The following is a 26,126-nucleotide window of genomic DNA, read 5'->3' on the forward strand; positions in this document are numbered from 1 at the left end:
AAGTAAACCTGGTCACGGTAAATTTGGCAAGTACAGAAAAAGAGAAATCTAAAGAAAAAGTAAATCCCACGTAACTCCACTGCCCAGATAGCCAGTGGTGACACTAGAGGGCTCCCCGCTTCGGCCATCCTTCCCCACCTGGCCAGTGTGTGGGGAGGATGCCACGGGGACAGAACCCTCAGCCAAGCTCAAGAACAGGCATTCGGTGTCCCGGGTTCAACATCGGCTTTATTCAGGTCCGGGGAGCCCAGAGGCTCAGGTGGCCTGTTTTGCAGATTTGGCACATGAGGTCTCCCTGCCCGCACCCCCACATATCAGGAACAGGCTTCTGCAGATAGAACATCAAAACTCATCTTTTGTGTCAAAATGGGGCTGGTCTTCAGGCTGGAAGTCCAGGTTGGGGCTGCCGTCCTCGTTGAGAATCCTCCGGGCTGTGTAGCCCACAATGGGGTACTTGGCTTTGTACACTTTGTTGAAGACGTCATCCAGGGATTTCAGCTCCTCGGCTGTCAGGCCCGTCTTGGGTGGGGGGGGGGGGCGGTGTGGAAGCCCAAGCAACATGGGGCGGGGGGGTGGGATGAGCCAGTCGTGCCTCGCACTGGACCCTCACCACCCCACCCACCTCCCCGCACGCCCCTAACGCCAGCCAAAAAGTATCTCAGCTAATCAACTGACTTTTCAAGAGTGTCTGTGGGTAGGGTGGTGGTGCCAGGGGCAGGCCTGGCCTCATCAGGGCTTGCCGTTTGACTGATGGAGGAATTCAAGACTCCAACCAACACCAGGCCTGGGGCAGGGTGGGGTACACTCTGTGCAGTCTGCACCCACCTCCTTTTAACGGCTCTCTGCCCCCCTCCCAGTACAGATGCATGCGACCTTCCCCGCTCCTTGACTTCTAAATGTTTCTGTAATGCTGTGGTTTAGGAGTTTGACTCATCTGAGCACAGTCAGCGTGAATGCTGGCCCCTCTGCTAGAATTACTGAGGCCCTGAAATGGCTTTTGCCAATGCTGTTTTCTCCTTCACAAGAAATATGAACAGAGGGGATACTCTGCTTCTCAACCCTGCTCACGCTCAGTGGCCTGGGGAGTGGGTTATCCGAGACCCAACCAGCAAACCTACAAGAGGCTGGGGGTGCCGGGTGCAGACTGCAAGTGGGATGGGGCTGCCAAGGCAGGCTGGAGCCAAACTGTGAAGATCACTGAGTGTGATCACCAGTTCACAAGAGTCTGGAGACTTGACCATGGAAGGGTCCTGAGTAGGACTGGAATGTCAATATGCTAATTAGGAAGCTTTGCTATTGCCTAGGGGTCAAAAAGGCCATGGCCAAGGGGGTGGGACATTTTAACAGAAGCTCATAATGTGGCTCACAGTGTCATGGGTGAGGTCTGCAGGATCCAGGGACATCTTGGCCACCCCTCTGGTGGAGTCCTTCCCAGTCAAGGCATTATAGGGGGCTCCTCGTCCATAAAACTCTGCAGCGAAGGAGAAGGAAGAAGACATGAGTCTAGATGTGCGTGCGAAATAGGCAGGAGTCTGTACAGGGCAGAGAGACGGGGGCTTCTCAGATCCAATCCAATACTGAAAAAGCCTCCAAGCCCAAGGAGAGGGGAAGCAGTGAAGATGTGAAGCCCAATAAGCCACCCTTTGCCATTGTCTGGATTCCACTAACTCAGAATATGGAGTTAAGTCACCCATGCTGGACTGAAGGTGATTTAAAAAATGCATATATATACAGAATGAAAATAATCTCTTAAAAATATTTAAAATGCAAACAAGAAGAGAGTTCAGTCTTCTTAAACGTTCGTGGAAGCCAAGTCTACTTCCGTTCAACACCTTTTGTTTGGTATCAGCTAAACAATGAACCGCAACAAAACTACCTCCACAATATCATCTGTCGTCACCACTGGAGAAACCATAGAATGGCATGAATATGTTCCATCATGTTCTATGACCCCAGAGCCTTGCAAAGCAACACATTTCCTCTCACTGCTTCAACCGTGGTAAATTTGAAATTGATGCCATTAGGCAGTGGGGAGCCATGGAAGGTTCTTGAGCAGGGGCATGGCATTATTAGAAAAACTGTGGTAGTACAACACTGACAAAGACTGTTAACTCAGTCTGAGGGTAAAGGACCTGGCCAGCGTTCCCTCCTTTTCTGCACGCATCCAGTGCCCACTCTGGCTGCAGAGCTCCCCAGAAGTAAGCATTCGTAAAGCCGAGCCACTTACCCTTTCCAGAGGTGACATCAAACACCACTCCTTTCACAGCCATGTAGATGGGCTGGTCCTCCTGGGAAGCAGGGGAGAAGCTGTTAGGGGGAGCCCAAGAGCTTTGCTCCTCTAGCCCAAGTTAGTAGCATCTCTTCCCACCACAGGCTGTGCACACGGCAGTGGCTGAAGGTACAAAGCAGCCTGAGCGGGTCCTCAGCAAGCTGGTCACTCTTAGGAGCTTGCCCCTACCTGCCCAATGTCATGTCCACCCACAAACTTTGGAAAGGTGATAAAGTATCCTGACAAAGGGCATGGCAATACCATTGGGGGCGGGGAGGGAACAACCCAGGGACTGAAGTAACTCTGCACAGATAAAAATTCAAAGGATGTAAAATGATTAATTCTCTAAATCAGCCTAAATTTCCTTTTATCCTTGTCAATGCACCTACATGCAGCAATCACTATAAACGATCAATTTTATTTTATTTTTTAATAAGATTTATTTATGGGATGGCTGGGTGGCTCAGCGGTTGAGCATCTGCCTTCAGCTCAGGTCGTGATCCTGGGGTCCTGGGATCGAGTCCCACCTCAGGCTCCCTGCATGGAGCCTGCTTCTCCCTCTGCCTGTGTCTCTGCCCCTCTCTGTGTGTCTCTCATGAATAAATAAACACAATCTTTAAAAAAAATTTTATTTACTTGACAGAGAGAAAGAGTGAGTGCATAAGCAGGGGGAGGAGCAGAGGGCGAGGGAGAAGCAGGCTCCCCACTGAGCAGGAGCCCCACTCTGGGCTCCATCCCTGAGCTCAAGGCAGATGCTTAACTGGCCGAGCCTCCCGGGTGCCCCTAAATGATCAATTTTATATCTTGCCTCTTACAGGCAATATTGCTTCATATAAACATTCCCATGTATTGAAATAACCAAAATGGTTGTCACTGAAACAGCAGTCTCTTATATTAGCCATACTGTGTACCTGTTGGTTTAGCTATTCTTCTATTTTGGGTATTTGTGTTCTTTCCAATTCCTTAAAATTATAAATATATGGAAGGATTATGAATATCTTTCTATAAGCTACTTTATAATTTGGTGAGTTATTTCCTTGCAGCGTGGGATATATGGAATTCCTGGACCAAAGTATATGAATGATGTAATCACTTTTGTTAAAAATTTAACCAGTTTTTCCTTCAAAAAACCATTTATAGTGCCAGAAACACACAAGCAATGCTGTTTCCCCAAAAGACTAAGTGAATCTTATACTGTATTTTTTGCTATATCTGTAGGTATAAAATGTTATCTTTAGATTCCTACCCCCACCCCCCATCCCTGACCAAAGAGAATTACACAAAAACAGCAAGAATTTTCTGGATTCTATCCAGGTGGACTGGGGGCTGGGGCGACTGGCACAGTTCTTAGACAGACAAGCCCAGGTTTCCTTTGTCTTGGCCCCCCTGGAGGTCCAGGGTCACCGACCAGTCGGCTCTTAGACTGGGGTGAAGGGGGGCATTGCAGCCAGGGGTTCAGGAATCTCTGGATCTCCAAGAGCACATGGCTTGGTCTTCTCTGGGAGGGGCCTTTAGGCTCTCACCCTCCATGGAGCTTAAAGCCAAGTATTTTCATGACCTCATTTAACCGAGAGGAGCTGGGGCTCAGAGAGGTAAGCAACGTGGCCAAGGAAACACATCTCACTGTCACATAACTTTGCAGGCCTCAGTTTCTCTAACCGTTATATACGGTTAACACCCACTGGCCTTGCAGGAACGCTGAAGGGAACAGTGTACGTGCACACACGGTAGGCTCAGCACAGGAGCTCAGTAAATGGCTGGTTATCATAGTCCCTATTAGCTCAGACATGTAGTCCTCAGAACTTCTGCTGCTTGGTGGACGGTTGCTCCACTTCAACTAAGAGTTATTTTTTTTATTTTAAAATTATTATTATTTTTAATGATTTTATTTATTCATGAGACACACAGAGAGAGAGGTAGAGACACAGGCAGAGGGAGAAGCAGGCTCCCTGCGGGGAGCCCGATGTGAAACTCAATCCCAAGACCCCGGGATCATGACCTGAGCCAACAGCAGATGCTCAACCACTGAGCCACCCAGGTGTTCCTTTTAATCGTTTTTTTTTTTTTAATGATTTTATTTTTAAGTAATCTCCACACTCAATGTGGGGCTCAAACGCACAGCCCCGAGTTCAAGAGTTTCGTGCTCTACATACTGAGCCAGCCAGGCGCCCCAGTAAGGGTTATTGTAAAAGGCCTTTTAAAATCACCAGCCAGCAGCCTGCATTATTCTTTACGGCCTTTCTTTCACTGTGATTATCTATATCTTGATTTCAGTTGCTTATCAAGTGGGGTTATATATCATTTCAATTTAAAACATATATTAAGTTATAATTTTACCCATGGCATTTTGTCATATTTCTCATTCTGTTGCTTTTCCTTTGATAGGTTATTCCTTTTTTGCGTGCAAAAAGGCATATAAACATGACATTCACCTACGTATAAAATATAAACGCGTGCATCTTATCACTCACACCCTCAATTTCTCCAACAGTTACATTGCTTATCTCCCCATGAAACCATACTTTGAAGGTCTAAGTGCTAAAAGGAAGTCCCTGCAAAGGGGTAGACAGGAATGTTGTTACCGACATTCCAGAGAGGAATGGCTTTATCAAAACCTCAAGTGTGCTGGGGGTGGGCGTGGGGGTAGTTCCTGGCCTGTGGAGCTGGGTGTCCGCGGGCAGCAGAGCAGCAGGCATGGTTTCCAGGCCCCGGGGGTGGCAACTGAGAAGGTAGAAGGTGAGTAGAAGCCTTGGGAGCATAAATGCAGACTCCGAAACAGAAATGTCCACAGAGACACGACAGAGGCACACATGCTCATCACCAGCTTCACACCCTAGCCCCCCACCTTCTCATCCACCTGGAAGGATGCTTCGGTTTTTGTCTGCACAGAGGGTCTGCCTTTTTCCAAGAGCCCAAGGGAGTAGTGGTGACTCCAAGCACAAGTGTTCAAGTCAAACAGGCCTGGGTTTGAGCCACCACTCATAAGCTGCGATGCCTTGGGCAAATGACTTACCCTCTCTGTGCCTCAGTTTTCTCCTCTGTAACAAGGACGATAATGAAAGTATCCACCAGGCTATTGTCAGGATTAACCAAGGCAAGAGATATGAAGCACGTCGCAGTTTGGGGAAATAAATGTTAGTTCCCTGGATCCTGCTCCAGATTTTGAAAGTTATAAGATCAAAGAGGAATCAGATAACCAAGTGGAAGATGACTGGAGATCTTCCCAAAGGAAAGATAGAGAGAAAAAAAAATGCAATTCCCAAGGGACAAATAAGGCTTCTAGAGGAATTTTAAAACTGAAAGGGCCTTGAAGATAATCTATCCAACACCTTCATGTTACAGCTGCAGCTCTCCAGGCCAGGAAATTAGGAGACCTGCCCAGAGTCACAGAGGGAATTAGAACAGTCTCTGGAACCTGGAGCCTTGGAACCCAAGCTCATTCCACTCTCTGGCCTGCTCCACCAGAGGGCACACAGCACGAGGACAACACACTTGCCTGGGACCAGGAGGGTGAGGGTGGCCTGGAAAACTCATCCACGAGATTCAGGACCACCAGGTGAGACACGGGGTGGGTCAGAGGCACCCAGGGGGAATCAGGGAACCACCTGCATGAATGAGACCTGGCCTTTCTCTCCTCTGGGTCTTGGGCTCGCCTCACCACCTGGCCTTCCTCCCTGCTTAGAGTCAAGCAGGGCCAGTAGCATGCCATGGGAACTACATGGAAGGGCATATGAAAGCAGCAGGGCAGAGGAAAGAGGGACTCTCCCACAGCTGGGAGGGAGAGGCCAGGAGCCTGGGTGCAGGCAGGAAGGTGGGCCCCTGAGCCTCAGACCCTGCACCAGGGCCTGGGGACAGAGCCAAAGGGCCTCGCTGGTAAAGAGCGAAACCGCTGTGGATATTTTCTTCTGCAGAAATAATGGGGCCCTCTGAGGATCTGAGGCCGGGTTAGTTTCTGACTACAGTTGGCATCGGTAACCTATTAGTGGATCACGGGATTAATTTAGTGATTTATTAACCAAGTTTTGTGTAATGAAGCAGAAAAAGAAAAGTTTAAAATAGAACAGAAAATAGAAAACGTCGAAGTGCATCACACATAGAAAGAAAGAATAGGCATTGTCTTCTGGAACTTTTGTTGTGTATGTGTGTCTGTGTGTGGACGAGGGGGAGGATGGAGAATGTATTACATAACACAGGTCAAACGTCACAAGCCATCACTTGATTGTACGATTAGAGATGGTGGTTTCACCTCTTTATTCACCAGCCTCCATCCCACAGCCTTCACTGCCTATATAATCTTTGTCCAGAACGATCCTTTTGGAGGAAGCACAGTCTTGCTCTTCACTATCACTAAGTTTTAGAAAAGCAGAAAACAAATGTCACCCTGTCCGCCTCCCCACCTTAGCACAGATTTCCCAGGAGAGCCGGTGCTGAGCACAGACAACGTCTATCTATGAGGAATAACCGTGAAGCCGAGGGGGCCTTGGCAACTCAGGGCCCAGCATCACACTGAAGATATCCAGATGCTAAACTACATTTCTGGTCACGCTTGCACTCTGATATGATACCTTCTTCTAGAACCACTATCCCCCTGGATCAGGTCATTGCCTGAAGCCATGGAGGGGGAGGGGCTCTTGGTAGTTCATTTCCCTTGTACAAGCCAGAGGGAGCAGCGCCTGGTTCACCTCTATAACTCACTTGCTGTGTAACCTTGGGCAAGTTACTTAACCTCCCCTTGCCTCCTTCACCTCTGAAAAATGAGATAATAACACCTACCCCATGGGCCTGTGGTCATCATTAAATGAGTTGGTGCTTTAAAGTGGTTAGGAGGGGATCCCTGGGTGGCTCAGCAGTTTAGCGCTTGCCTTTGGCCCAGGGCGCGATCCTGGAGTCCCGGGATCAAGTCCCACATCGGGCTCCCGGCATGGAGTCTGCTTCGCCCTCCTCCTGTGTCTCTGCCTCTCTCTCTCTGCTATCATAAATAAATAAATAAATCTTAAATAAAAAATAAAGTGGTTAGGATAGTGCCTGACAGAGTTAGTGCTATATGAGTTAAATACATACATCTGTGCCAGGCCCAGAAGTCAGGTGGGTGTGGGGGCAGGCGGGGTGACCCTCTCTGCCCTTGATAGCCTCCAATGCAATTAAGGCAGAAAATACATTTTTCTGATGGTAAAAATCATGTTGCACTAGGAATGTGGAAGATGACATCCCCTCTGAACCAAAGAGAATCCTCAAAGTCACCTCATCTTCCCTATGGAGGTCTCAGGCAGCACCCCAAATCAACTATATTAATATTGCCACAGTAAAGAATGAACATGAATATTCACTCTAAGTATAATATGTAAAGATGATAAGTAGACTCGAGTCAGTTCTGGCAAGGTTCTATCACCAAAGGAGTTAAGATCAGACAGGGTTTTGCTATTAAATGATTTATTAAAAAACAAAAACAACTCTTCTGGGGCACCTGGCTACCTCAGTTGGGAGAGCCTGTGACTCTTGATCTTGGGGTTGTACGTTCAAGCCCCATGTTGGGTGCAGAGATTACTTAAAAAATAAAATCTTCAAAGAAAAAGACAAATCCTACTTGTTTCAGAGCTTATTTGATTTTTGAACTGCATAAAATGATTATGGACCTGTTATACTGCCTCTTGCTTATAACTTTAATAATAAGCTAATAAAAATAGCAGCTAAGATTTATTAACTTACTACGCTAAGATTACTGCAGGCCTATCCTACAGTTTGTATATCACCATCTCGTTTTTTCTTTTTTAAAATATTTTACTTATTTATTCGCAAGAGACACAGAGAGAGAGGCAAAGACACAGGCAGAAGGAGAAGCAGGCTCCATTCAGGAAGCCTGATGTGGAACTCGATCCGGGCACTCCGGGATCACGCCCTGAGCCAAAGGCAGGCGCTAAACCGCTGAGCCACTCAGGAGTCCCTCACTATCTCATTTAATCCTCAATCAACCCCTATATAGAGTAGGAACTCTTATGATAGCCATTATGATGGTCAATTTGATGTGCCAACTCTGAATAACTACAGTATCTGGGTGTTGCTATGAAGATACTCTGTAGTCTACAATCAGTTGACTTTACACAACGGAGATTATCTTGAATAATCTTGGGTGGGCCTAACTGCATCAGTTGAAGGGCCTTAAGAACAGAATTCTACAGGTTTCCCTATAGAAGATGAAATTCCATCAGTGGGCTGGGGCATCAGCTACTGCCCAGGGGTTTCTGGCCTGCTCAAAGGATTTCAGACTTGTCTGGCCAGCACCCATGATTAGATAAGCCAATTCCTTGCAATAATGCAAATATAGGTTCCATTTCTGGTGGACTTCTGACTAATAAAAGCATCTTACAGATGTGGGGAAAAATGTGATGCCAAGAGCTTCAGTAATTTGCCCAAAGTCACATGGTCGAACAGGGACTCATAGCCCGGCATGATCCAAAGGTGTAAGGCTCTAACAAGGATACCGTATCATGTATTATACAGACAGTCACACTTCTGAGAGTAAAGGGGGGTGCTATTAGTAATTCTTCCCAGGCAACAGGCATAAACCAGAACCATCTAGGGTGGATCAGAGCACAGCACGCTCTACTCAACTGCACTCAACTCTCCTACCTGACTTTTCCTCTCTCTGCCTATAGACACCCAAAACAATTCTCTCCTTAACTTGTTTCCATCTCAAGCTTCCCTTTCCCCTTCCCTTAGTTAAGTATCAATCAATAATGTCAGCATAAAAAAGCCAAAAATCTTTTCTCCATCCTCACCCTGCAGTCCCTGGAGCTGTTGCGGCAAGTATCCTCGACCCTGAACTCTCTCTTCTCTTGGGTTCTGGAGGGGAGGGGGGTCCTCCAAGTTCGCCCCCATGTTTGAAGATTTACTAGAAGGACTCACAGAACTCAGCATCCGGTTGTACTTCCAGCTCAGATTTATTACACCCCTAGAGAAGGATACACAGCCAGATCATAAAAGGACACGGGCAGAATCTAAAGGAATCCATGGGCGGATTTCCTTATGCTCGGTCTTTCCCAGGAGGGGTCACACACAGCACACTCTTCCACCAGCAACACAACACAGCAACACGTGTGCGATGTTTCCACCCAGGGAAACCCATTAGAGACTCAGAGCCCAAGGTTTTTACTGGCAGCTGGCCACGCAGGCCCTCTCTGCTTAGCAGTGTTCAACATAAATACACTGTATAAAGAGCCCAGATTGAGCCACCCTCCTCCATTACGGAAGTGTGGAACACCCTGGAATTCCAGACATCAGCCAACAGCCGCTCTTGCCAGCAGGCCTTTCTAAGGAGAGTAGGCCTGTTAACTCCTTTCAGCACAGATTCCTGGATCCCCTATTATCTGCTTCCCTGCTGCCCTGAGATATGTGTCCCTTAACATCTAGTCACATCCCGGTCCCCTCCCTCTATGTTCTCTTCCACTCAGGCTTCTAAACAACATCTCTTTACAGAGATATTCAAACTAGCCATCCCTGCCTAAGGGCCAAGTTTCTGACCGCACCCCCCCCCCTTGGGAACCCCTCCCCCCTTGCGAACCCAGTCTATCGAAGGGCTAGCCAACTTACGGTGAGGGAGCCCAGGCTGGAGGGTTTTAACAAGACAACACTGGGTCTCTTTGTCGTTCTACCACTAACTGGTGGCATGCCTCAGTTTCCTCGTGTGTAAAGGCAGGACGTCCGACATGCTACTACGGTAGGGTGGTTTCCCCACCAAACTGCTCTCCTCTCTTCCCACATCAGCCCGCTATGGCCCTGCCCCCCCGTGCAGCATCTCATTCCCGCTCTTCTTGGGCATCACACGGACCCCAGCAGCCCAAATGGACGCGGGGTGAGGAGTTTCCTGGACACCCCCAGGCTACTGACCGATGTGGGGTGCTGGGGGGAGGGGGATGGCTGTCTCTGCCTCTAACCTCCTCTCCCCCACCCTCACCCCCACCCCCAGCTCCAGCTCAGCCGAGAGCACAGGCACTAGAAGTGGGTTTGAGGAGTCCCGGCAGGAAGCCGGATCGCCCCTGCGCCTGCCCCACTTCCCACTTCCCTCTCTCCCTCCCTCGCCACTCACCCCGCGGAGGACGCGGAGGCTCTGCCCCCAGCCGGTGCTAGCATTTAAAACCCCGGAGGTTCCGAGGCTCCCGGGCGGACCCCCGCCCAACGCCGGGGGGGGGGGGGAGGAAGGAGGGGGAGGGGGGAGAAGGGAGGGGGAGGGGGAGGGGCAGTTCGCCGGAGGGAGGGGGCCGCGCGGGGCGGGGTGTGCGGGCTCGCTGCGGGGGCCTTCGGCCCGGAGAGAGGAAGCCCGCAGGCCTGGCGCCCAGCTCGGGGCCCGCGCCTCCCGCGACGCCTCCCGCCGCCTCACCTCCTCGCCGCCGTAGCGGGCCAGCTCCTCCTCCGTGAAGAGCCGCACCGGGGGCCCCTGCTCGGCGGGGCGCGGCGCCTGCCCGGCTCCAACTGCGGGCAGCCCCGGGGCCAGCGCCAGGAGCAGGGCCAGCGCCGCCAGCCGCCGCCACCGCCACCGCCGCGGGGGCGCGGGGCCCGCCATGGTGCGCGCGGAGCCGGGCCTGGTGGCCGGGAGGGGGTGCGGGGCCGCCGGGGGCGGGGCCTGGGAAGGGGCGGGGCCCGTGTGGCCTGGGAAGGGGCGGGGCTACCTGGAGCGGGGGCCCTCGGGGTGGGCGGGCCGGGGGCGTGGTCTTGTGGGGGCGGGGCCCGCGGGGCCGGGAGGCGGGGCCGGTGCCCACCAGCCCCGCCGCCCCGGACCCTCGGGACCGCGCCCTCGGGACCGCGCCGCTGGAGGCGGGGAGCCTGGTTTCTCCTGCCCGGGGTTTCTGACTCCCCAGTCACGGGCTGGAAGCTGTGCCAGAGAGGGAGCTATGTTACAGTAGCTCCTGAGCAGGTGACACGCGGGCGACACAGCCCCGCGATTCGGCACCTGGGAAGATCTATGTATAAACCCAGTGATGGAACAGAGGACTAGCTGAGGACAAAACACATGGACAAGTCCTTGAAACAGGGAGAGGGGCACTCCTCTACAGACTCAACTGCCTCGATGTTCATACTTTGCTAAGGGCAGAAGGCAAACTTAGCCCGACCTCAGGATCCTGTAAGTCTACTTTGACATGTAAAAATTCCTTTAGAAATGTCCTTTATCTCTAAATCCCCAGGATACATGCTGGCAATCATCCCCCCAGCACATGGCCCACCAATACACATCTGAAGAGTCTCATGATTCAGGTTTTATTAGACGGTAATAAGTGACCTTTTCCCAACAATAGCTAGGCCCCTCAAGGTCCTGGAACCTTGCTTCCAAAACTCCTCAGAGAGTACGCTGTATCCCCAGACCCCTCCCAACTCCCAGGTCTACAATCAGCCAGGCTCACAGGCCGGGGGCAGCAGCTCTTCCTGCCGACGGGTCCTAATCCTGTGCTTTAATAAAACCACCATTTTGCACCAAAGACATCTCAAAATTTCTTTCCTGGTCATCGGCTCCGGACTTCACTAATTATATTCCAAAACTTCATCACCTAGGACCCCAGCTTTATTCATTCCCTTACTTCTGGGGTGCACCGGGTTGGCTCAGTCCTGGAACATGAGACTCTTGATGGGGGGGCGGTGTAAGTTCCATCCCACACTGAGTGGAGAGTTTACTTAAAAGTCTTTTTAAAAATCCCCTTTTACTTCTGGCTGATTTCTTTTCTTTCCCAGTTGTATCCCCAATGGGATTTTTGCAAATGGTAGGGCATGGCGCAGAACTGCACTGAAGTGAAGTGCTAATATTTGTGCAAAGATTCCTTCATTCATTTATTCAGCAAATACTTTTTTTTAAAGATTTTATTTATTTATTCATGAGAGACACACACACAGAGGGGGAGAGAGGCAGAGACACAGGCAGCGGGAGAAGCAGGCTCCATGCCGGGAGCCTGATGCAGGACTCGATCCTGGGACTCCAGGATCAGGCCCTGGGTTGAAGGCAGGCACTAAACCGCTGAGCCACCAGGGGATCCCCAGCAAATACTTTTTGAGAGCCTCTGTGTATCAGGTCATTGGGAACAGCTCCCTGAACAAGGGATCCACGTCCCCCATGGAGCTTACATTCCATGAGTTTACATTCTGTGGGTGAAATAGACAAGAATAAGATACACACATTTTGGAATAGATGATGAATACCTGGGAGAAAAATAAAGCAGGGCAAAGGGATAGGGAGGATTGGAGGGTTGCAATTTTAAATAGGCTGACCAGGGCTGCCTGGGTGGCTCAGTGGATTGAGAGTCCAACTCAGAGTCAGCTCAGGTCATGATCTCATGAGTTATGGGAAAGCCTCCCCTCCCCCCTTGGGAGCTTGGTTCTTGCGATTCTCTCCCTCTGCCCATCCCCCTGCTCCTGCTCACTTGCTCTCTCTCTCTCTCTCTCTCTCTTTCTCCCTCCTCCTAAAATAAATAAATCTTACTAAACAAACAAACAAACGGGCTGATCAGGGAAGGTCCCACTGAGAAGGTGATATTTGTATAAGAGGAGGTGAGGGAGGTAACAAGGGGGGAGGGCATTCTCTGCAAAGAGAAAGACAGGTGCATAAATGTTGAGGAATGGGATGCCTGGGTGGCTCAGAGGTTGAGCATCTGCCTTCAGCTGGGGTTGTGATCCCAGGATCCTGGGATCGAGTCCCACATTGGGCTCCCTGCATGGAGCCTGCTTCTCCCTCTACCTCTGTCTCTGCCTCCCTCTCTCTCTCTTTGTGTCTTTCATGAATAAATAAATAAAATCTTTTTTAAAAATTAAAAAAAATGTTGAGGAAGGACAGTGCCCTGCTTACTGGAGAAACAGTAGGAGGGAACAGTTGTGGGAGATGAGGCCTGGGAGATCAAGGGGAAAAGAGAATAGAGATGGGGGGCAGGTCTCATGGGACCTCACAGCTCATTTTTAAAGTATTTTGGCTTTTATCCTTAGTGACTGGAACAGAGGAAGGAGTCAAAATGTTAGTGGAATGACTATGGTATTGAGAACAGACTAAATCAGGGAGCTACTGCAGTAAGCCAGTAATCAGGCAAGAGGTGATAGTGGCTTGCACCAGAGTGCTGGCAAGGGAAGTGGTGAGCAGCAGATGTGTTTCGAAGCTGTGGCTGGCAGGATTTGCTGACAAATGAGAGGAGACACGGGGTCAGAGAGACAGAGCAGAGTCAAGGATGACCCAGAGGGTTTTGGCCTTGGCAACCACAAGGGTGGAGTTGCCGCTTACTGAGATAAGGAGAGATGGTGAGAAGAGGAGGTTTGGGGGGAGAAGCGCAAGATCAGCCTTGTTCAGTATGAGAACACATAGATCTTGAAATAGAAGTTTCAAATTGACAGTTGGCTATATGAGTCTGGATTTGAAGGAAGAGTTCCAGGCTAGAGATATAAATCATGGGATCATTAGCATGTAGGTTGTATTTAAAGCCACAGAATGGATGAGCTCATCAAAGACATGCAGGTGGATAGGAAGGTGGAAAGGACCAAGGACTGAGTTCTTGGGCCCTGGCCAACATTTTGTGGGTGGGAGAACTGGCAAAGAAGGACTTACCATGTGCCAAGCACTGGCTCAGCATTTTGACAAGTATTAACTCATTTAATCTTTGATTTAACTCCATAAAGCACTAGTATCATCACTCATTTTTATAGATAATGAAACTAAAATGCAGAGATCTTAAATACAGTGCAAAGATCGCAGATAGGTGGCAGAGCCAAGAATTAAGCCCAGGCCCCCTTCCAGCGTCTTCCCTTAACCATCAGGCTACACCTTCCCTCAGTGACTACCAAATTTTCATACATTTACTTATTTACAGAATGAGCTTCTAGTACAGAGCGACCTGAACAGAATCTATCACAAACCCTCTGAATCTTAATTTCCGTATTAGTAACATACCAACCTGCCTCCTTGATGGAATTGTGCTGAAACCAAAAATGGTAATGGATGTGAAAGTCCGTGTAAGCTGCAGCGTGCAGAATCTATGTTACACTGTGTCACAGGATCTTCAGGTAAGAAGAAGCCCTTCTAAACCCTTAAATAGAATATCATCCCCTTCCTGATGCATCATGCTCCTTAATAATGTCCCTGCCATATAGTGTGCTGCTTCTTTGCTTGAGCCCTTTCTCTCTACAGTTCTATTTGTTAGTAATTTCTTTGAACCAGAAGATACTCCCTATAATTTCTACTGATCAGATCTAGCTTCCCCTCTCTGAGATACTGAGTATAAGTCTAGGATTTCATAGCATGCTCACATATGCCCTTGGATTTTTCTAGGCATTCCTCTGATTGCCCTTTCCTACTTGAACCCAGTTTCGTCTTCCCAAATGAATCAGTCACCTGCAAAGAGAATACAGAATGTTCTAAGAGAAACAGAATGATTTGTTTTTTTATAAATATTTTATTTATATATTTATTGAGAGAGAGAGAGCACGAGCTGGGAAGAGAGGGAAGAATCAGGCTCCCTGTGAGCAGGGAGCCGATGTGGGGCTTGATCCCAGGACCCTAGGATCACGACCTGAACTGGAGGCAGACGCTTAACTGACTGAGCCACCCAGGTGTCCCAAACAGAATGATTTGTAATAAGACAGTTGGTTGCACAGGGGCTGAAGGAGGCTGAGAAGAATCCCTGAGGTAACCAGAAGATTAGAAACAGCAGGAAAGTTAACACCATCCTACCCTTAGAAGGGAAAGGGTGGTAGTATTAGAGTCTGAGGACCTGGGTCACCAGTTAGAACCACAAAAAGCCTTTGCATCAGGGGCTGGAGCCATGGAAGGGAAACTTCTAGGAACAGGGAGCCAGGAAAAGAAGAACCCTGGCTTCTCTCTTGTCCTGACCCCCTCCAATCTCTGAGCAATGCTTCCTCTTAATTAAATTCAGTGGAAACCTAGCCAAGGGCCAGTCTCTGCCCTCTGTGAAAAATGCGTTTTCATCGGTAAGCAGCAGGTGAATAGTTAAACCCACCTTGGTTGGGAGACGCATCATTGTGATCTCTGCTTCTGCTGTAACAGGGCATTCTCCCTGTGTGTCCATCTTCCTATCATCTTCCATCTTTGTGTAAAGACCTGAGTCATAACAGATGAAGGGATCACCTTACTTTGTATGATCTCATTGTATCTAGCATGTCTACAACAATCTATTTCCAAATGAGGTCACATTCTGAGATACCAAGGGTTAGGACTTCAACATATCTTTTTGAAGAACACAATTCAACCCATAACAAGAATCTTTGGGATACAGATGGTAATTCAAACCATGAGACTAGAGAGGAGCCCATTTCACTAACCCCTAGGGAGTGAGTGGAAGGGAGATCAGAGATCTAGCTTGGTTGGGAATGACATCTTGGAGAATTGAGTGGATGGGGAGAGACAGCAAAGGAGCCTGGAGAGAGAGCAGTGAGTGAGACAGGAGGCAATGTGGGAGCATCTGGGGTCCTGGAAGCCAGAGGAGGAAAGGAGACAGGGAGCTGAGGAGCGGCTGAGGCCAATGCTGCTGGCAGATCAAGAAAGAGGTTAAAAAAAACGAATGAACAAAGAAAAAGCAGAATCATACCTATAAATACATAGAACAAACTGATGATTGCTAGAGGGGATGGACAAAATGGGGGAAGGGGAGTGAGAGATGTGGTTATGGAACTTATGAGCCACTGGAATAAAAGGCACAGTATAGGGGATATAATCAATGATATTATAATAGCATTGTATGGTGACAGATGGTAGCTACACTTGTGGTGAGCACAGCACAACCTATAAAATTGTTGAATCACTCTGTTGTGCAGCTCAAAATAATGTAACATTGTGTTACAACTATACTAAAAAAAAATTAGAAAAGAGGAGGATAGGGAAATGGACATCTGATTTGACAACTCTGAGGTCATTTGTGACCTTGACAAGCATATCTCTGTGGAGTGGAGAGGATGAAAGTCTGATTGATGCGTATGTGCTCATAAAATAAAGGGAGGAAAGGATTTAGGAAAAGCTAATACAGAAAATTCTATTTATGTGTTCATGGTTTCTCCATTCTGACATGGAAGAGCCAGAAGGACGAAGACCTGAGAGTATTCCATTTGTTTCTCTATCCCAGTGTCCAGGGCTGTATTTGTAAAACCATGTTAAATGTTGTTGCACCAGTATCTCCTTCAAAGGTGGGACTCTGTACTTTTTCCAGTTTGGCCACAGCAACAAAGAGTAGAAAGGAATGATAGGGCTGAAGTAGATTTTTCCGGTTCCTTCTAGCTCTAAAAATCTATGATTATGTGACCCACTCTATCAACCAAACTTGTATTAATACAGCTAGGAATTTGATGAGTTGTTTGTTGTCATTTGTATTTACAAGCAACAGTTAGATGGCTGGAATAAGTGTTCCATTCATAAATTGAACACTGTTGAGCACCTTCAATATGTTAGGGGCTATAAATATATACACAGTCCCATTAAAGATGCAAGACCTAGAAACCCAGGATGGGGAGGGTGGTCAGAAGAGGGGAGGGAGGCCTCCCACTGCTAATGATCTGGAGGTCCAGGGGGCTTTGATGTGGTTGGTGCTACTGTGGTTGCCGCTGAGGAGGGAAGAGGCCCCGAGTGGCCTGCATGCAGGGCGTTGCAGAGCTGCAGCTGCCAGGACACAGAGTAGCATTCACCAAAGCATAAGCAACCTCTATTTGCCTCACCACTAATCAGCCCGGGGTGGCCACACAGAATAGCCCTTCAGGCAGTGGGAGGACGGGAAGATGCCATCCTCAGATTCACCGGGCTACAAGGCAAACACCATATTCTCCACCACGTTCAGGACAGAAGGCTTCTGCTGCAGGGAACAGCGCTTTGGGTTTTTGTTGCATGATCTGTTTAGACTCATTAAGGCCCTGTGAGCAAGGCACGGTTTAGGCAAAGAGAGGAGGGTACTACAAGACCTGCGGGAGAGAGGCTGGGGGCCTGGCCAAGAACAGAGGGATCCTGACTCCAAGTGTCTGCCCTAGGAATAATGGAAAGCACTTGGATCCTGTAGAGTCCATTCCTGGATTAAATAACCTTCACTTCAAAAGAAAAACAAAAACAGGGGATCCCTGGGTGGCGCAGCGGTTTGGCGCCTGCCTTTGGCCCGGGGCGCGATCCTGGAGACCCAGGATCGAATCCTACGTCGGGCTCCCGGCGCATGGAGCCTGCTTCTCCCTCTGCCTGTGTCTCTGCCTCTCTCTCTCTCTCTCTCTCTCTCTCTCTCTCTCTGTGTGACTGTCATAAATAAATAAAAAAAATAAATTTCAAAAACAAAAACAACCACCACCAAAACTTCTTTGCTGCCCTTCCCAAATCCTTTCTGAAACGAGGTTCCTCAGTTTCCCCTTCTGTAAAACAGGGAGAAAGATGTCCGGCTCACACAGTTCCTTGCAGGATCGAGGGAATAATATGAGTGAAAGTGCTTTGTAAGATAAAAAGTGCCCTGCAGACATTTATTAGTGGTTATAAACCACCAGGCTGCCTCTTGCAGTTATAGATTAGGCTCTCCCACATATCTGACTTGACCTCTTTATTGCACTTCCACTCATTTCCTCCGTCCCTCCTCCTCCAACAAACAGAGGAAGTGAGAGATGGAGAGAGAGCACGTGCCTTCTAGAATACCCTCGGCTTAAAGGCGGCTCAAGCTGTGCCTCTCGCCCAGAACTACATTTCCCGGCGTCCTTCGCGGCTCCAGCGGGAGCGAGGCGCAGGCGCAGGCGCGGAGGGCCGCCCCGCCTGGTCTCCGGGCCGCACCTCCGAACCGGTTTCGCCGCGGGGAGCCGGCAGCTTGGGAGGCTGCGGTCCCGGTGCTCGCCCCGCGGCTTATCCCGGGCCGCAGCGGTGTCGGGGTGCCTCGGCTCGGGTCAGTGCCATGATCCGGCAGGAGCTTTCCACATCCTACCAGGAGGTACAAGGCAATGGGGCGCCGAAGCAAAGTTTGTCGTGGGGCTCGGGAGCCGGGTCCCGGGGGCGGGGCGGGGGGGGGTCGCGGCGGGTCGAGCGCGCTTTCCGAGGCGTGCGGTGGGGGGGGTCCCCGCGTGCGGAGGGGCGGCAGCGGGAAGGAGGCGGGACGCCGAGCCTCCCCCGGATGCCGCGGGCGCGGGATGGAGCCGGGGCCCCGGAGCCGCGACCCGTAACCGGCAGGTGAATGATTAAAGCTGCGTCGGGCCCGGGCTGCCCGGGCTGCCGCGCGCCGGCCTTGACCTCGGCTGTGCTTTGCAACAAGTGGAGGCACCGGCGCCCCGCTCCCGGCTGCAGCGGACGTGCCGGGGTATCAGCCCCTCTGCTAGCCCAGGGCCTCGTGGCCCCTTGCAGGTGTACGTGCCGGGAATTAGCAGGGCTTGTTTGGGGGCCGCCCGACTTTGGAAAGGTGCCTTCGCCCCCGCCACCCAGGTGCTCCGCGCTGTGCTCGGGTTTTCTCACCAGCCCCCAACCGCCTCCTCCCACTACTTTTACTATCACTTTTCCAGCTCTTTGTCTCTTTCTTGTTGGTCCTGAGCTACGGGTTCCAGCTTTCCCGCAGACCTCCTGGCTCTCTGGAACTAGTGACCTGCTCTCCACCTCTTGTCTGGCCTTACACCCTGGTCATCTCTGGTGATCATCTTCCCCCGTGGCCCGCGCGGTGGTCCCCTCACTTGCAAGTTGGGTCAGTTCCACATCTTCGGCCCTCAGGTTTGTGTCCTTATGTCTGCTCTGGCCACCTGAGAGACGCTGTGTGTTACCACCTCTCCCTTTGGTGTCTTCTATGCTGTGCAGGTTTGTTTTGTGGCCCTGCCATGATCCCACCACATCCCTTTTAATAGACCCCTGATGCTGGCCTTGCCTTGATTTACCTGCAACAGTCCATACTTCTTTTTTATATTTCATTTTATTTTATTTTATTTTATTTTATTTTTTATTTTTTTATTTTTATTTTTATTTTATTTTATTTTATTTATTTTTTTTATAAGAGACAGAGAGAGAGAGTGAAAGAGAGGCAGAGACACAGGCAGAGGGAGAAGCAGGCTCCATGCAGGGAGCCCGACGTGGGACTCAATTCCGGGTCTCCAGGATCATGCCCTGGGCGGAAGGCAGGTGCTAAACCACTGCCCCAACAGTCCAGACTTCTTAGCAGCTTTCAGAGCTGCACAGCTCAGAGCTATATGTTGGATTATCATCTCACCCACCTATATTCAAACCATGCTGGAAACTCACTGTTTACCAACGTGCACCTGCTTTCCTGTCCCTTTTTCCCCTTTCTCACACCATTTCTTTAACTCGCTCTCAAACTCCATTGGTTAAAATCCCTGCCCTCCCCCCTCCCTCCACCATTACTCGGGGAGGGATCTTAAGTGCCACATGCTCCACGGAGACTGACTCCCCAGATCAGACTAGCATTTTGCAGATCTTGCTCGTTTGTACTTCCTGCCATCTTGATCAATACTGACCAATATTGATGTACATTCCTCCCTTTGTAAATAATACTCTGTGGATTAGAGAAAGCAGATGGCTTAGTTGGGATTGAAGGCAGCTGGGACTTACCTAAAACTTGCTAACTTTTAGTATAGGACCTGGTTTGGAATCTGACTTTGGGACAAATTTCTGTATTTTTCCTACTGTCTCCTTTATCCAAAAGAAACCAGATGAATTTTAACCAGTGCTGTGGATTCTGTGGGCTCCTAGATTCTATACCCTAGACAGTGAGGGAATTCTGAGGAAAAAGTGTGTCTTTCCTCTGAAAGTTTTTAGGTTTACAGGAAGTAGAGCATAATGGATAAATACTGTTTTGAAGTCAGAAAGTCTGTGTTACTATTCTGGCTCTGCTTCTGGCCATCTGTCAGGTCACTTAACTTTCCTGAGCCTTGGGTTTCTTCATTTGCAAAGGAAGATAGTGATAGTCCTTATCTCATATACCAGTGAGTTGGTATATGGAAAGTGCTTAGCTCAGTGCTTGGCGGGGAGTGACCCCTCAGTGAACCATGGCTCTTGTTAACAGGATGTGGGTAGCTCCTGCTTCTGGGGAGCTTTGGGGTCCTGGTTTGTAGGACCACGTTGCTCACCATCCATACATAACCTGCAGTATCTCCTTCCCTAGCAGGGCTCCCAAAATGCTTATTAAAATATGAGCAGTTATCCTGCTTGCAGGGGCAAAGCCAAAGGTGGAGTCAACTTTCTATTTGGGGGCACTCCAAGATGGAAGACACTGGAAGGACCCTCCCCCTTACCTTCTTCAGGGGCTTGTTTTGAAGTCCCTGTCTCTTGCCTTCTTCAGAAGAAGGAGGCCTCCCAGAGAGTGGCCTGCATCTATCTTGCCTGGATCCTTCTGAGAGTGGACCTAGCTCTGAGTTAACGTTTCTTTGCTGAAGGGAGATTTTGGCCTTGGGGATGGGGCAGGCAAGGAGTGGGCTCATTATGGCTGCAGGTAGTCAGGAAGGAAACTGGGTTGGGCCAAACTGGGTGAGGCTTGGATCAAAGAACTCTGGGCCTTCCCAGAACTGACATCCTTTATTTGTTCTGGAGAGCTCCTGAAACCTCTTGCGGTGTGCTCCCACTGCCTGTATCTCATGGCGTCTTCCCCAGCCTCCCAGCCCTCTCCCACTTGTTGGTTTTCTTGTGAACTTAGAAGTCTTTAAATTGGAGGTTTTACTTGATTCTAAGGGGCAGCAGTGGAGGCATAGAAAGGAAGATGGAGACACCTGGCTGACTCAGTTGGTAGATCATGTGACTCCCAATATCAGAGTTGTAGAAGTTCCAGCTCCATTTTCGGTATTGAGATTACTTAAAGCTAAAATTAAAAAAAATAAAAGAGGGAGAGATGGAAATATAGTAGATACATAAGAGTTTTATTTTAATCCAAGTCTCTCAGAGATTAATTTTAATGAAAAATTTTTGATATGTTAAGTGTTGACACTGTGAACCTAAGAAAATGCTTAGGAAAGTGATCCCCTTTCCCCCTCTCCCAATCATTGATAGGTCCCCTATTTTCTTGTCTTGACCTCCTTTGCCTTCCTCCTCAATGCTGCAAGAATTGTTGGTTATCATTGTATCCTTTTTGCCCTCTATCCTCTTTTTTTTAAATGTTTTATTTATTTATTTATTCATGAGAGACACACACACACACACACACACACACACACACACACACACACAGACAGAGACACAGGCAGAGGGAGAAGCAGGCTCTATGCAGGGAGCCTGATGTGGGACTCGATCCCGGGACTCCAGGATCACGCCCTGGGCCCAAGGCAGGTGCCCGACTGCTGGGCCACCCACAGACACTCCCCTCCCCCCCCTTCTCAATGGTGTTTCCCCCATTTGGCAGGTGAAAACACTGATGAGGGGAGGTTGAAGTTGCCTACCACCAGGCTGTTAATCAGCTCTATCTCTGGAATGGACTGCCTTCCCCATTTTGCTCTGTTATTTGCAGCCTGAGTCGGTGGACATGAGCCAGAGTCCTGCAGAGCCCTGCTACCAACTGCAGTTTCCTCCTCTCTCTCAGCAGACTCTTAGCTGTGTTTCCTCCTCCTCTGGAAAGCCATTAAGATCATAGGCTTTGGATCTAGACCAACTTGGATTTGACTTCTGGCTCTATAGCCATGGAAAGTGTTGTGGTTAAATTATGTTCCTCCAAGAAGATATGTGGGGAGTGCTAACCCCTAGTACCTCAAAAAATGGCCTTCTTTGGAAATAGGGTCATTGCAGATGTAATTAGTTAATATGAGGTCATTCTGGAATAGAGTGGGCCCTAATCTAATATGGTGTCCTTGTAAGAAGATGACCGTGTGGAGACCAGAGACACAGAGACTCCGTGTGAAGATGGAGGCAGAGGTTGGAGATGAGATGCATCTACAGGCCAAGGAACGCTGAGGCTTGCCCACCATTACCAGAAGCTAGGAGAGTGCCATGGAAAAGATTCTTCCTCACAGCCCTCGGAAGGAACCAACCCAGCCAACACCTTGATTTTAGATTTCTAGTTTCCGGGACCATGAGGGAATAAACTTCTGTTATTTTGAGCCTTGCAGCCCATGGTGCTTTGTTACAGCAGCCCTGGGAAACCAGTATACAGGAAGTTACGTGACTTTCTGAGCTTCAGTGTCCTCATCTGTAGAATTGGTATAACACACCCTACATCGTGGTGTGTGTGTGTGACAATTGAAAGGCAGTTTCTGCTTTCTCATTCCAGTCCCGACCAGCAAGGCTGCTATAGCTGACCGGTTTGCCCTCTTTGTTTCCCCCTTTAGCTGAGTGAGGAGTTGGATCAGGTGGTTGAGAACTCAGAGCGAGCAGACGAGCAGGAAAAGGAGACGGACAGAGTCCAAGGTCCAGGAGTCTTACCAGGTAAGTGGATTCAGTGCTGGGGGCAGAAGGGCTGGAAAGCAGGGCTCTGCTGTTGCTTCAGTGGGAGGCTCCAGTCCAGGCGCCTTGCCAGCTGGGTACCTGCGGAAGAGGAGGAGCCCCCTGCCCTGCGCCCCGGTGTCAGGTCTCAAGTACTGCCCTAGTTTTAAAGCTATACATATTTAACCAGCCTTGGGACAGGGGATGTGTTCAGGCCAGTATCTGCTCTTTTCTGTACTCTGGTTTGAGCCAGTTCCTGAGGCCAGGCCATTGGATTCAACAGGTCTCTGCTCTGATGTTTGTTTTTCCTTAGGAAGCAGGTAACAGTTGAACTTCTTCTTTTTTTTTTTTTTTTTTTATGATAGTCACAAAGAGAGAGAGAGAGGCAGAGACACAGGCAGAGGGAGAAGCAGGCTCCATGCACCGGGAGCCTGATGTGGGATTCGATCCCGGGTCTCCAGGATCGCGCCCTGAGCCAAAGGCAGGCACTAAACCTCTGCACCACCCAGGGATCCCTGAACTTCTTAATATCTGAGTCACTTCCCAGGGCCCTCCAGGAGAATATCTAATAGGCCTCACCTCCTGGACATCAGGTCTCCCCAGTATTGTCACCCAGCTGGGCAAGCAGGGTCCCATCAGTCAGGTGGCGTCTTACGGAATCTTATGGTAATGTTGGATAATGTTGACCACTTCTTCTTCCTGGATACAATCTGCTCTCATATGTGATGTGACACTCTGCTTCCCAGACCTGCTCCTTGCAGCTGCCTTTGCAGTCACCTTCCAGCTTTTGGGTGTTAAATGTTTGTCAGAGGCCTCCTTGTCTCTCTAGTAGGCCGTCCTACCCAGGCCCCTTCTCTGCTTCCATCACTGTTTGCTCACATGTGACACCAGGTTTACACTCCCAGCCCAGAGGTTCCATGTAAACTCCAAACTTACATATCTTATATATCCAAATGCCCAGGCGCTAGCTCTGCTGAGACGTCCCAGAGGTACCCCGTACATCTGCAACTGACCTCAGGATCCACCCCTCCCCAACTCACCTCCAGCATGGCCCTCTTCCAGTGTTTCCTGTTTTGGGGAATGGAACCCATCACCCAGCCAGTCAAACCAGAGAACTCTTTTCTTCCCCTTCCTTCCCTTCTTCCCCTTTTCTCTCTACCCCCCAGCCATGCTGGCCTTCTTTTATTTAGGCTTTACCCTCACCATCGGGCCTTTTTGTTTTATCCCTGTGTCATCTAGTTAACGCTAATCGTCCTTCAGCTCTTAGCTCCTCTGCTGTTTTCCACAAAGCATCTCTGACGTCCTGGTTAGATCGTCCTGGTTAGATCGCATCCACTCTCTGATCTCGTCCCTCATGGCCTGCGCACCTCTCCCTTGTAGCTATCTATCCGTGATGGGACTATGTATTTGTTTGCCTGGCACTTGATGAACGTCGGTTCTGCTGGCATGTAAGCTCCGTGAAGGTAGAGACCAGTCCGTTTTGCTTGCCACCGTAGCCCTGGCCTTACGATAAAGATCTGTTGAATAAATGAGTGTATGGAGCCTCAGCCTGACTCCCAACTTCTTGGGTAGGTTGAAGGAGATGGGCTTCTGCTCCTCTATCTTTGCATCTATAAGGGAGAGGAATGAACTAGGACATTCTGTGAGTGTGCCTAATCCTTGAGACTTTGTAGAAGGAAGGAGGCTGGAAGAGTAGCTGTTTACTGACTGCTTCCTTGGGGCCAAGCTCTGTCATCCCCAGGGCCCCATTTAATTTTTGTAACTTTCACCTCCTGTGGGGTGGTCATCCTGATTTTGATGGATGAGGACCTGAGGCCCAGGGGAGTTAAGGAAAGTATGGAAAACTCACATAGCTGATAAACCGGATCAAGCTCCGCCTGCCCTCAAACTCTTTCTACTGCACCAGTGCCTCTTAAGAACTATTTTAAGCATCCTTTTATTAAAGCTTGTTGCGTAAAAGGTAGTAGCATTTACTGGCTGCCCCCACTCTGACTCTAGGCATTGCCTCTGAAGCCCTAAAGCCCCAGGGAGAGAACAGTACATTCGTATTTATTTGCATTAGCTCTGTGTATTAGTTTCTGTTGTTTCTATAACAAATTACCACAAACTTAGTGGCTTAAAACAACAGAGATTTATTATCTTACAGCGCTGGAGGGCAGAAGTCCAAAATGGGTCTCAGTGGGCTAAAATTAAGGTTTCAGCAGGACTGAATTCCTTTCTGGAAGCTCTAGGGGAAAATCCATTTCAGTGCCTTTTCAAGCTTCTAGGGGCTGCTCACATTTCTTGGCTCATGGCCCTTTTTCCATCTTCAAAGCCACCGGTAGCCGGTTGAGTCTTTCCTATATCATTCTGACACTGACTTCTGCTTCCTCTTCCACGTTTGAAGAACCCTGTGATTGCATTGGGCTCACCTAGATAACCCAGGAACATGTCCTTGTGTTACAGTCAGGTGCGTGGCAGCTTTAATCCCACCTGCTGCCTTAATTTCTCTTTGCCATGTAACTTGACATATGTATGGTTCTAAGAATCAGGACTTGGACGTCTTTGGCAGGCCGTTATTTCACCTGCTGTACCCTGCACTACCCTCCTGCCCCCAATCGGGGGAAGATGGATGGAGACAGCCAGCAGAAGAGAGCGGCCAGACTTGGAAGGGTGAAGCGTTCTTTTGTGTTTCCTTTTATAGATAAGTGCCAGGCAAACTAGGAAGTGGCCATGATGACCTTTGCTTCTCTTTTTCCTCAGATTCCTGGGGCCTTACTTAAAGTGTGAAGTCAGTCAGAACAGGAAACCAGACCTCAAGCAGAGCAAGTTTTGGGGAGATCATGGATTGGCAAGAGCCTTGCGTGCTTTCAGGGAAACCCTCCTGGGCACATTGCCTTTGTAGACCATAGAAAATCCAGACTCAGAAGAAGTCTCAGTAGTGAGTTGGCCCAAATTTGATAACCTAATCTATGACTCTCAGAGCTCATTTCCTGCCTTTGAGTCCTCTAACAATAATACAAATAATGATAAGGATGTCAGTAGCCACCATTTGTTTATTGGGTGCTTTCATGTACTAGGCCTGCATAGGGTTTTGCATATATACTTACACAGAGTCTTCACCGCCACTCTATGAGGGAGATGGTTAGTTTTGAGGCATGGAGAGGTCAAATAATATGCTCAGAGCTTATGAGTGGCAGGGCTGGGATTTGAACCCAGGGCTGTTTCCCGGATGATATGCTTTCCTGCTCCAGAATCCTCCCCTTCCTGTACCAGAGTCACTCACGGATTCCTTCACCTGTTATGCCATGTGCTAAGACCACTAAGAGGGCCAATGAAGCAGGGCCTACCTCCAGGAACTCAGGACATGTAGCGAGAGAAGGCAGGTTACCTAAAGAAGAACTTACCCTCCTCCTGCAGAGCCTGTCCTGAACAACCTAATGAGGGCCTTTTCTCCCTGCCCTGTGCCTTCCTGATGCTTAGTATTTTTCCTTTGTAGAATTTAGCACAGTTGAAAGAGCACATTTATTGAATATAACTTTTTTTAAAGATTTATTTATT

At 49.2% G+C, this 26,126-nt stretch overlaps 2 protein-coding genes across 5 annotated transcripts in view; one reads left to right on the plus strand and one right to left on the minus strand.

Annotated features, from left to right (window-relative positions):
• Window positions 1-208: 208 nt before the first annotated feature.
• NENF (neudesin neurotrophic factor) lies at window positions 209-10,858 on the minus strand. Its single transcript, XM_072831134.1, has 4 exons — window positions 10,644-10,858; window positions 2,228-2,288; window positions 1,368-1,471; window positions 209-519 (listed from the first exon to the last, which is right to left on the minus strand). Exons 1-4 carry the CDS (start codon window positions 10,824-10,826, stop codon window positions 343-345), a joined length of 525 nt encoding a protein of 174 aa, XP_072687235.1. The 5' UTR covers window positions 10,827-10,858; the 3' UTR covers window positions 209-342.
• A 7,131-nt stretch (window positions 10,859-17,989) lies between these two features.
• Window positions 17,990-26,126, plus strand: part of PACC1 (proton activated chloride channel 1) — a 38,786-nt gene continuing 30,649 nt past the window's right edge. The window contains exons 1-3 of one of the 4 annotated variants that reach the window (XM_072831140.1): window positions 18,033-18,180; window positions 18,743-18,944; window positions 22,493-22,589. Coding sequence is in view for 3 of the 4 variants with exons in the window: in XM_072831141.1 (XP_072687242.1) it covers window positions 18,145-18,180; window positions 22,493-22,589 (133 nt within the window). In the remaining variant the exon portion in view is untranslated. Of the gene's footprint in view, window positions 18,181-18,742; window positions 18,945-22,492; window positions 22,590-26,126 lie in introns of all 4 variants that reach the window. The other 3 variants (XM_072831141.1, XM_072831139.1, XM_072831138.1) reach the window with 3 other exon arrangements.

The sequence above is a fragment of the Canis lupus genome, chromosome 6 (assembly GCF_048164855.1).
Source record: "Canis lupus baileyi chromosome 6, mCanLup2.hap1, whole genome shotgun sequence".
NCBI classification, from domain to species: Eukaryota; Metazoa; Chordata; class Mammalia; order Carnivora; family Canidae; genus Canis; species Canis lupus.

Excerpts from the sequence above, each read along its gene's own strand:
- NENF (XM_072831134.1), bottom strand. The coding sequence starts at position 10,826 with ATGGCGGGCCCCGCGCCCCCGCGGCGGTGGCGGTGGCGGCGGCTGGCG. Across the intron at positions 2,289-10,643 it reads CCCGCTACGGCGGCGAGGAG|GAGGACCAGCCCATCTACAT; the intron begins GTGAGGCGGCGG and ends CCTGCTTCCCAG. Across the intron at positions 520-1,367 it reads CAGACCTCACCCATGACACT|ACGGGCCTGACAGCCGAGGA; the intron begins GTGAGCCACATT and ends CCCCCACCCAAG.